The 12461-nt window shown below is 36.8% G+C and overlaps 1 protein-coding gene across 1 annotated transcript in view; it reads right to left on the bottom strand.

Annotated features, from left to right (window-relative positions):
• LOC148016128 (cysteine-rich receptor-like protein kinase 2) overlaps positions 1-12205 on the bottom strand; it is an 86973-nt gene extending 74768 nt beyond the window's left edge. Inside the window, exons 1-2 of the mRNA XM_087663870.1 lie at positions 11689-12205; positions 11307-11442 (exon numbers count right to left, since the gene is read on the bottom strand). Coding sequence (XP_087519996.1) covers positions 11307-11442; positions 11689-12205 — 653 coding nt within the window. The remainder of the gene's footprint in view (positions 1-11306; positions 11443-11688) is intronic.
• Positions 12206-12461: the final 256 nt, after the last annotated feature.

The raw sequence follows: 12461 nt of genomic DNA, 5'->3' as shown, positions 1-12461 counted from the left end.
GAAGAACAATCAAAGAAACTAAGGAGCACAAGAGGAAGAGAGAATAATAAAAGGAAAGACAACAGCTAGAATCAGTAGAAGATGAGCTTTTTGACTTGCTTGAAAGTCTTGATCCACAAGACTTCCATGTGCATTGCTTCTTACCCAGTGACATAGGCAAAGGGAGGATGTTATTAATTTTGAATTAGAGTGTCTTTGGATCCTCAAAGATAAAAGTAGAAATAAATGAGTATATTCTCCTTGCTAGGTTGAGGCATACACAATAAAAAATTTATTCTTAAAATTCAATGGTATCGATTTTTTAATTTATATGATTGCTATCTTACTTCTTTTTTAAGGTGCATAATACATGAATTCTGTTTATAATTACAACAAAAAATTGAAGTGGTTGATACCTCAAACTCCAATTTCATGAGGAGAAATGACCTTGATATAGGTGGACTTGGACAGTAGTTCAATTCCAATTAACTTTGAAACTATGGAAACTTTATTGATTCCATACCATGAAAAGTATGTAAGTTGATGTTCTATCTCATGTTTTTAGAATACTCTATTTAACAAATATCAATGCCATCCAAGTACCAGATAAGCTCCCATGTTGGGTCAAGTAATGGATATTTAGCAAATATTGATGCCATCCAAGTAATGGATAGGCTCCCATGTTGGGTCAAGGAGCTACACAACCAACTACTCTTTTGTAAATTGTGAAACTTAATATAGGGAGAGCTACTAATGAAGCACTTGGATATAAGTCTTATGCATATCAAACATTGTAGAAGAAGTTAAGGATATATTGAAGCAATACCCAAGTCAAGAATATAATGAAGCACTACCCAATATGATCAAGAAACAATACCATCAAATCACGATGGATATAAACTTCCTTAAGCATCAACATAACTTGATGGGGACCAGACAGCCCAATGCGGGAGGCCCGTCAAGATTTAGCTACAAGTAGTGTGGGGGGCAACACCTCCCATGAAAATGTCCTCATGTGAAATTTGATATATGTGGGAAGTCAGGACATATGGCAAATACATGTGCTAAAGCAAGATAGGTTCACTCCAACAAGGGAGTCAACATTCTAGGCCAATCAATCATCATAGTAATGATGTGGAAACTCTCAAAAGGATGGCCCTAAGAAAATTTTGCAAAGGGGGAAAGCTACTTTTGAGAAAATGTCAAATGGGGTTAGTTTTGTCGAGACATTTGTTGGGAGCCTGAGCTATACGTGCTTACTTGGATAACCACAAATTTTGCAAGTTCATTATTTGGTTGATATCCCAAGCTAGTCATTTAATTTTTGGGCATGGTTGAAGAGGGTGATCCCTGACACTTATAATTATTTGGTCGATATCCCAAGCTAGTCATTTAATTTTTGGGCATGGTTGAAGAGGGTGATCCCTGACACTTATAATAAGAAGCCCTTGAGAATGAAAGAGCTCTACCTCCTATTATAGCGTGGGAGGAGCTTGAAGGAACCTTGGTTGGGAATCCTCTAGTTCAAGAAAATCTGATGAGGGTTCCACCATAGAGGAATTGTATCAAGTTAGTTTAAATGAGCCTATAGGGGCCAAATATGATATTCATGATGCCAATGTGGTGGAGTTGAACCTTGTGACTCCACATGATCCCCACCAAATTTAGGCTAGGTCTAAGTGGTCCTTCTAAAAGGGATACCTTTGTTGTTGAGCTCTATTGTGCAAGTTGTTTCATTTGCATTTTGGGGAGGTGTTCAAGAGCTACAATATGGATTTTTAGATATCAACTGTCTCTATCACCTTGCCCTTGTTTTGTTTATTGTTCTATTTTGAGGTGAGAGACAAGATTATGTGTGAAGTATTACATGGATCTAATGCCAAGATTTGGGCTTGATTTGAGTGGTCCTCCTAGAAGGGACACCTTTGTTGGTTTCCCTCTCATAAGGGTGTTTGTAAGACGAACAAGAGTGGAATTTTAGCTAAGCCTTGATGGTCACTAGGTATGATATTTTCTCTTGTAAGGAAGCTAGCCTAGGTGTATGAGTTCCTAGCTAGGTCTATGTCATGATGAAGTCCCATCATGTAGTGAGGGGTTTGTTTTGAGCAAATTTCCTATGGGTTGAATTACTTTAAAATCCCATCATGAAGAAATACAAAAGAAGAAAATACAAAGCTAAAAGATCCTCATTGCCTTACAAGGCTTGGTACTAGGTTCCTGGTTCTTGGGGCCAACGCCCTATCCTCCTTGGGATGAGACCTAGCTATGGTAATAAATCAAAAGAAAAAACAGAATCAAAATATGTATATTGCCTTGCAAGATCCTAGTAGGTTATTGGGTACAAGTGGCCTAATGCCTTGGTTTCCTTGGGGCATAGTAGAAGATAAAATGTCTGATGAGCCACGTTCACCAAATAAAAAGTAAAATAAGTATCGATTAGGAAGACGATTGAGAAATTAAGTGGGCATTAGTGTCTTATCTTTTTGCACTAGAGGGTCCTATGTAGCAGGGAGCTAATCTAGGGGTTTCCCTAGTGTAATGCATTTACGTGGGGCTGAGATGACTCCTACATGCCTATCCACATAGTCTAGGTGTCCTCGCATTTGATTTTGGTTCATTTTATGGGAGAAAGAGTTATAAAAATTTATCCCCTTGGGTGGCTCTCATTCTTGGTCTTGGTCTAGGCTGTGATCAATGTGCATGGGGTTAAGTGAGATATCTTTTACATTTATAGTGGTTGTATCTCTTCCTTGCAGTGTGCTTTCATGTGCTCTTTCTTTTAGCATGTTGAGTTTGTGGATTCAATGGGCTAGGTCATCCTATCCTATGTTTGCCGATGAGAGCCAATTTTAAGGAGATCATTTCAAGCTTTTTAGCAAGATTTTAAAGCATTTTTCAAAGATCTACCACTCAAAATGAAGGAAAAAGACTCCAAGTTGACCGTTCTACAGGGTGGAAAAGGTGCAACTCTTGGTGGGAAGAGTTATGCACTTGGAGCCATATTTATATCAAATAGTCTCTAGTTTGTAAGAAAAGGGGAGGACATTTAGAGATGTTATCCACAATTGAAGAGGCATGGACCAAAGGGGGAAAGGGACGTAACTTTAGGGAAAAAATTGTTCATGGATGAGAAGAAGCTAGACAACATGAAAAAAATGACTCCATGTTGGTGCTTATGATCTTGATCTTCACCTCCAAAATATATGTCAAATTCAACATTTGATGATAGAAATGGAGCATGCACACCATTAGCCTCAAGCCAATACCAACCTTGAGAAATATGATTGAGTTTTTTCAATGTTTGAAAATTAAGACTTTGGTGTATTTTATGAAAAAGAAAAGTGAAGTTTTTGGGCATTTCAAAACTCTTAAAGCTATGGTTTCCTATTTATAGTCTTTCTCTCTCTCCTCCCTCCATAGCCACTAAGCTGATGTTCCTATATGAGAGAGGGGGTGGGAGATGGAAGTAGAAGGAATGCACATGATCAAAAGACATGAATACTAGAACATAATAGAGTCTAGAAGGATTGTTTCAATGACATCAATGGCATCCCAATAGTTTGGAAACATATGGATCTTAAGTGGTCCAATGGATGAATTATGTTCCTTTTGCTTTTTTTCTTATCTTCTCTATTTGTATCCTAGAAAACATTGATTTCTCTCATTAAAGATATATAAATATTTAGAAAATACATAAAACATCATTTGAAAATAATAAAAACCTTGAAGAATAGCCAAAAAATAGTACAATGTCTCTCAACTCATTCTTTATTAGAGAAAAGATTCATTTGATTATAGAAAACATTAGTTTGTAAGCAATTAAGTACATGAAAGGTGGGTGATAGCACTGGGATTGCCTTAGTCATGCCCCCATTATGCAGAAAAGGAACCATGTAAACAAAGATTGATCAAAATGGAATGAAAATGATACTTTTGTTGTTCATTTATTGTGGTTAGGCACATTATTTTGTGATTAGAAAGTCATGTTAGCATGAGACGAGGTTTTGGTGTCTTGACTTAGTACTCTAGTATTGCATTTTCATGAAGCTATGTTCATTGAAAGAAGAAATGAATGTTTTTACACACTCACACTAATTTCTCTAAAATGGATTATCCATGAATGCATTGGGCATTACATCCTACATACACCATTGCATAATATTTGTGTTATGAGATAGGCCAAGTGTATATAAGGTGCCACTAGCTATTGCAATAGCTTGAAATGCCTAGCACGATAGTAAAAGGTCAAGTGGGCTATCTAGACATGGAAAACCCCCATTTATATTTGCGAAATAATAAGTAAAATACAAAAGATCACAATATTATCCTCTCAAATGAACTAAGGTTGAGTGACCATTTCTTTTCTCATATCAAATTACCTTTTCAAGACTATGATGAAACTAAAGCTTTACAACATAAGAATCTCTCTTTTTGATTGAAAAACATAGTCCTTCCAAGATTGTGATATTTGGAAATACAAGCATGGCTTTAGATAGATAACTTTGCTTTTTTGTGGAGTGTGTGAATGTGCATAGCAACTAAGCACCTGTGTTCGCGTGTCCTATGTTGCACTCACTCAAGCTTTGATAAGAATGTACCTTACGCTACATTCTCACCTGCCATTATCATGGCTATGTCACACCTTTCATGTGGATGCAAATGTTACTATGGTATGTATTGTTTTCTCTTAGATCACCTAGCCTCTCTTACACATAGTCCAGTCTAAAACTAAGTGGTTTCCTCTCACAAACATAATCCAACCTTATGTTGATGGCTCTATTTGCGCACGCACACACACGCACACATAAAATAGCAACCATATTTCAATTATTCCTATTGAATCTCTTGAAGTTCATTTGGAAAGGCCCTATTATAATACATGGAGTAAGTTTGAGTTCTAGAGTATAGCTAATGTGAAAGGTATTGAAAAGGCAGGGGAAAGGTTTAAATAACATTGCTTTACAAACAGCCTATCGGTTGACACTTGTGCATGTCTTAAGCATGCAACACCTAGTTTCTTTTGAAACAAAAAACTCTTTTCTAGGTTGGGATTCTTGGAAGTGTGGTACAACATTAGGTTTGGTGCATTTTACACAATAAGAGATAAATAAATTTTTCTATATAATATTTATAGGTTTTGCCTTAGTGGTTCCAATGAAGCTCCTTTTGTTAACCTGAACCTGAAAGCATGCTAACAATTTTTTGTGCACTTAGAATGAAGAAAAGAAGAAGAAGATTTGAAAACAAAAATAACCTAAAAGACGATTTGAGAATGAAGATGTGAACGTTGGAATGATTTTAAAAAGGGTGCAAGAAATAGGATAATTCTTGAAAAGGGTGTTATAATAGAAAATGATGGGACCACTGCCTATTGTAAATATAACTAGCCTAAAGCAAGATTCATTCTTTTTGCTTTGGATCTACACATATGTATTACTCGTTTTCTCTTCATATACAATTTAGTGTTAGATTCTTGTCCTTCTAATTGTCCTTTTCTTATGGTTGTCTTTTTTTTTGTAGAACTGGTCCTAGCTCAACAAGCTTACAAAAATGATTGTACTTTAATCTTTAAAAATGTTTTTTTTTGTTCTACTTTAAAAAATCTAGATTAAAGGAGAGGTTCTCTCTCTCTCTCTCTCTCTCTCTCTCTCTCTCTCTCTCTCTCTCTCTCTCTCTCTCTCTCTCTCTCTCTCTCTCTCTCTCTCTCTCTCTCTCTCTCTCTCTCTCTCTCTCTCTCTCTCTCTCTCTCTCTCTCTCTCTCTCTGTGGTCAATCGACATCATGAAGAGTAGGGTTGTGGTTTGATGTGTCCAAGGAATCCATTGCCATGAAAATTTACTACCTAACACATAAAATGACATGTGGAAAGGGCGAGCTTCATTTTTTCGATTCGATAGTTAACCTTTCAAGGAGCTTTTCATGTGCTCAACATTCCACCTTTTTCCAAATGGTGGTGCACTCTATAGGTCCCACCATCTCTTCCATGGATGACTAGCCGGAGAGGCTCATGTGCTAAGGGTATCTCTCTCTCTCTCTACCCCCACCCCCAAGTCAACCAGATGTGTAGAAGGTGCTAACCATGTTCTATAGTTTGTGTTATTCAGCCAATTGATCTTATATGATTCTATGGATAAATTAGAAGATGTCATTTAACATGTTTAAATCCTCTACAACTAATAGCCAAAAGGGTTGATTTGAGGCCTACACGCTCACAACGATCTGATGATCACATCGATCGTCGTCGATGATGATATCATGTAGAAGGTGCTAAGTAGAGAAGAAAGCCGCGTAGAATGCCATGGTTATGCACACAGAGATAGAGAAAGAAATGGTGTTGGACACACACACACACACACACATATATACATATATATATATATATATATATATATATATATAGACACACACACACACACACACACACACATATACATTTTAATGCAAGTGACGTTTGGATTTTGCCTTACATTATTTATGTAATTATATATTTCAATAAGATGGAGGTGGAATACTAACTATGGCTTACTTCACCATCCTTGCAACCCTGCGATAGGTAAACATGGTTGTACACAGGTCTCTTGCAGCCTCCCTTTGTTCTCTTAGTAGATACTCTCCTGCACTAGCCCAATCAACCTTCCCGCTCTCTCCCTCTCGTGCGCTGGCACCAACTATATCAGCCATATGTGGGCTACCATTTTTAGCCTTTGTGGAGCTCCTACTCAGATGGCCATCTATCGGTCATGCAATGCTGGCCACTAGCATGCCTGTCCACCCAATGATAGTGGTTAACAACTCAACTACCTTGGTGGAGGCGGATACAGTCTAGGCTAAAAATGGAGTGGAGCTCTATTCAGATGGCCATCTCTCGGCCATGCAATACTGGCTGTTGGCATGCTTACCTATCTGATGATAATGATTAGCAACTCAACTACCATGGTGGAGGAGGAGATCTAGAGCTTCTCCCTCTATCTCTTGGAATCCCTTGCACTGGCCGCCTAATAGACCATCTCTATCTCTCCCTTCTCCTGTGTTGGCTCTTACTCAGATAGCCATCTCTTGGCCATGTAATGCTAGTTGCTAGCACCTCTCTCTCTCTCTCTCTCTCTCTCTCTCTCTCTCTCTCTCTCTCTCTCTCTCTCTCTCTCTCTCCGCGCATGTCAAGTTAAGTGTGTATCCACTCATCGTTGTCAGTTTTTTTTGCTATCCTTGAACTAGGAAAAGGGGGGTGGGGGAGGAGCGTGGAAGCTAGATACTACATGCTCTCTCTCTCTCTCTCTCTCTCTCTCTCTCTCTCTCTCTCTCTCTCTCTCTCTCTCTCTCTCTCTCTCTCTCTCTCTCTCTCTCTCTCTCTCTCTCTCTCTCTCTCTCTCTCTCTCTCTCTCTCTCTCTCTCTGAAACTTACTAGGCGCTCCGCGCCTAGACTCAACCCGGTGCTTCGCGCCGGGATGTGAAGCACAAATTTTTTAATTTGTTCACACATTCTTCCACTTAGTAATGAATCAAATAGTCTTGGAATTTTTAAAATTCATTATAAAATCTAACAATTCAATACAATAACATTGATTATCTCAACAATAATAATTGGAAAAGATAACTGAAGCAAAAGTGATTTTTAAATATCACTGAAAGAGTTCCAACTATAACAACAGGTAAATGGAAAAGAAAGTATATTATGTTTTCAAAAAGATAGTTGTATTGTCGAAAATCAACTATCAAAAAGAAAGCTTTCTCTTCTTAGATGAATTATCAACAGTGGATCTAACACAGGAAACATGTGTGGGCGAAGTTGTGACACGCCCCGCCCCAGATTGTGCTGCAACATCTAAAAACGGAAAAAAAAAAGACTTTAGAAATAAAAATATTAAATTTATAAAGCAAAACATTAATGAAAATGGTGAGTAATTATTACATGGGGACGTGATATGATTGGCTCTAACATTAGTAGAGCAGTCGGCGGAATTTGGATGAAACTGATGCAAAGTTACAAAACATGATAAATCTTGAAACTCCTAGTCATTCAATATGTGTCTAGTGTGGGACCGAGGTATGAAGTACTCAACATCTGTTTGTCCAACATAGTAGCATTGGATCCATCCAAAATATAAAATTTCTACATATAAAGGAGTGTTTCCATTAGTAAATCCATCATTGGGTAATCTTTCGATTACCGTAGCCAAAGTTCTATGGATAACATCATCCGTAGCAATAGTTTGCAATGCTTCTTGAAGTCTCATTTGATAAGGAGAGGCACGATAATATTCAAATACTGTTTGGGCCATCTATTAATAAAATTTAGAAAACATAAAAATTAGTAATATTGATCAAATTAATAAAAAAAGAAAAAAATGACTTTACAATATTGAAATTAGAAGACCAATTTAGAAGAGAAAAAGAGTTTGTAATGCATATTGTATAAAAGAACTTTATACATGATAATTTCTCAAAACTTACTTTTGTATAAATGCAAACAAAATTTCATAGAAAATAAGTCAAACATGGTTTTATTCAAGGAATATAATATTTCAAAAGAGCATGAGAGATTAAAACATTTCATTATTTGTTAAAGGAAAAAAGTTGAACTTACTTTTCTTTGAAAACCTTAATACTTAAAAAGAACACGAGACAGCAAAATAGTTCATTTCTTGAAAATATATGATTAAAAAAGAATAAATAAACTTTGATGATATTGTGCCAAAAATATTATGTAAATATAATATGAGAAAAAAAACATTACAGTTATGATAGAAAGTTCAAATAACTTTTTATGGTAGAAATAATTTAAACACAATGTTCTCATATAGTAAAACAAACATACGTTTAACTCCACATAAAATCATGAATATCTATCCATACATGAGAGATATGAATAAAACATTAAAGTATTAAATCAGAGAAAATAAGTCAAACTTGCTTTTCATCGACGAAGAACTCACTATTGAAAAAGAGCATAAGAAAGTACAACACTACATTTTATAGATATGTGAACAAAGAAGAAAAAAAGGCTTTGATTGTATTGAAATAAAAATATTATGCAAATATAATATGAGAGAACAAAGATTACACTTTTTGAAAAAATACAGATTACAATACTTTCTGTAAAACTTCTTTATATACAATATTGATGGTACCATTTACCATGTCCTCTTTCTCATCAATCAAGACTTTCAATCTATCCAGAGACTTTACTCTTGAGAAAGCAACATAGAGTTGACCATGAGTAAAGATTGGGGTTTTTAGATATATCCCAAAACATGATAACGTTTGGCCTTGCGATTTTTTGATTGTCATTGCAAATGCCAAACGGACTGGGAATTGCAAGCGTTTCATTGAGAAAGGAAGTTCCAGTGTAGTTGGGATGAAAGTTATCCTCGGGATAAAAACTCTGTCACCAATATTGGTCCCTATAATTATCTCTGCATCAATGACCTTGTTATTGAAAGCCTTGCATACCAGCCTAGTACCATTGCATAAACCTTTAGAAGGATTCAAGTTCCTGAGCAATATTGTTGGAGCATTTGCTTTGAGCAGCAAGATATGAGGAGGAATACCTCCACCGAGGTCAAGGGAATTTAGATATTCCACAGAATAGAGGAATGAGTTCTCCTCGGTTCTATCCACAAAATCAGCACGTATTGTTTAACCTCTCCCGGCATCAGCTGCAATGCATGATTGTTTATCATTTCCACATCATTGTTTCGAGGTGCAAGAATGGCATGTCCACTAAAGAATGTTTTGTAATCAATTACACAATTCATTTCACAATAGACAAAATTGATCAAGTCTTGCATAGATCCTCCCTTTAACAACAATGCAGGTGGAATTTGCAATATATTATTAGTATGTGTCAAATCTTTTCCATCTCCAATGTCTTGCAACCATGCAACAAACTGATCCTGGTCTGATGCGACCCGCATATTCTGTGTAAGTTTCAAAACATTGAAATATTGCCACAAATTGGAACAACATATAGCAGCACCAACAATATCCTCACGGGTACCCTTTGGTACAACAGGTAATATTTAACTAAAATCTCCACCTAGTAGAATAACTTTACCACCAAATGGCATATCACATTGCATTATATCCTTTAAAGCTCTGTCCAGTGCCTCAAAGGTATTACAATGCAACATAGGAGCTTCATCCCACAAAATAAGACTTGCCTCTTTTAACAGTGCTGCAAGTGACTTTGAACAGGTATATTGCATGTAGAATTATTATCTACTTGCAATGGAATTTTGAACTTTGAATGGGCAGTACGACCATGTGGCAAAAGCAATGCAGCAATACCAGAGGATGCTGTAGCTATTGCAATGCAACCTTGACTGCGAAGCTTTGCAAGCAAACATTTGTATAGGAATGTTTTTCCAAAACCGCCTTGCCATCTAAGAAAAATGGTTTACCCAAACCACTATCAATAGCATTCATTATTGCCATAAAACAATTTCTTTGTCCATAATTCAACAAGCTTGCATTGTTAAGAAGGTATTCTCTTATTCTACCTTATCATATAGTTGTTCATCAAGGATCAAAGGATTTGTGTACTCTTGCATTGTGACCGTAGGCAATCCATGATACTCTGCCAAATTGCGTCCATGTTTATCTAAAAGTTTTTGAATATGCATCAACGCATGATTATTGGCCTCATCTTGCATATCAACATTTCGCCTATTTTGCAAGGAGAGTCGATGTTTTATATCCTATGTCAATGGAACTAAGAACTCTTCCCATAGAGCCCCAGGTCGGGCAGGCGAACAAAATACCAATATGGACGCAAACAAATTTCTTAATTGAGCACCGGTTTGCATCAATGCAACTTCACGCAAACACATTTGCCATTCATCATCTATTTCCAACATTCTTTTTGCAACGCAAGCCTCCTTAAAAGTTGAATATACCACATTATCAACCGTACGCAATGCCTCAAAGGATGTGCACCCCTTGCATACAGTGAGTAGTAGGCGCAAATAGTATTTTTCTCCACATGTAGGTGAAACAAAGTATATCCGACCACATGTAGTTCCTTGCTTTCTCTTTGTCCACATTTTTTTGTGTGCATTCCAAACCCAAAACATTGGAAAGTCTTGATAGAGAACTGTGTTAGCGTCAGGGTGCAAATGATTGCATGTAAACCATTCTGTGAGAGTTGTTTTTTGAGCATTTTCATTTTGCACCACATCACAAATGTTATCAGAGTCACGAAAGGAAACAGTATTCTCTCCAGGTAAATGTATTTGCAATCGTTGAATATTGGGTTTCTCATCATGAAGTTTGAATTCAAATATTCGCCAACATGTTTCAGAAGCTAAAATATATCGTGCATCTAAGTACCTCTCAATCTCATCAATATTTTGTGCATCAATATTTTCTGTGTCAATATCATTGGATTCAGAACCACGTATACTTGTAAACCGAATGGTTGCTCGATCATGGCCCTTATATACATATTTATACAAATATTTGACAGCTGCAATTATCGAGCAAACCTCAACATTTATGTGAGCACTATACTTGGAACTCAAATAAGAATTGTAAGGCACTATCCATCAGTTATCCAAGAGGTTACCATTAGCATTATGAGTCCTTCCATCCTCTCAACGTCTGTATAAAGGATAACCAGTTTTATCAACTGTAGTTGTATGTATAAACTTTTTTGGATAATCCTTTATACACTTTCCGTCCACCATGCAAGCACTTTTTGGATTGAACTCACCACACGGACCATGTATGTTACATTTAGTAATAATTCGATATAAATCCAAAAACCTTTCCTTATCAGGTAGCTCAGCGCACACCAGTCTATCATAATGACGTGCCTCTAGTGGCTTAAAGCATGGTTCTAATATCAAGAGCGTATGTGAATGAGGCAAGCCTCTCTTTTGGAATTCTATGACGGACACATATCCAGCAACTTTACCAAACAACTCCTTTTTCACTATCGACTGCATCATGTCCTTATGTTTCAAATGAAAAACTCTAGCAGTTAAATCTGGTCGATCATGTGCAGTTTGACCAGGCAACAAAGCATCTGTAATTTCAGACCACCTAGGATTGCATGCCATGGTGATAAACAAATCAGGTTTGCCTTTGCTACGCACAATTGCCATAGCATCTTGATATAATTGGTACATGAATCTTGGTCCACCTGTAAAGCTAGATGGCAATACTATTCTCCTGCCCACACCAATCCCAGCGATATTAGTATCAACTACATCTGAACCATTGACCATATCAGCCAATCCCCTATACATTTCAACTCGCAATGTTGCTTGATTACGACGACACCAAGCCAATCTACATTGTTCAATGCTCCAATAAGCATCGACAATGTATTGTTGTAGCAAGCGACCACCACGCAAAAGACATGCATTAGTATCATCTCAAATGTGAAGTCAAAAAGCGTAATACTGCATTTGAGTGACACAATCTTTATTTGCAAGATTATTGACATTAATATGAGCATCCATAAATGCATATGGAACTTTA

The sequence above is a fragment of the Lygodium microphyllum genome, chromosome 23 (genome assembly GCF_053477565.2).
Source record: "Lygodium microphyllum isolate KBCC chromosome 23, Lygodium_microphyllum_v1.1.10, whole genome shotgun sequence".
Lineage (NCBI taxonomy): Eukaryota > Viridiplantae > Streptophyta > Polypodiopsida > Schizaeales > Lygodiaceae > Lygodium > Lygodium microphyllum.
This window is presented reverse-complemented; position numbering and strand designations above follow the sequence as displayed.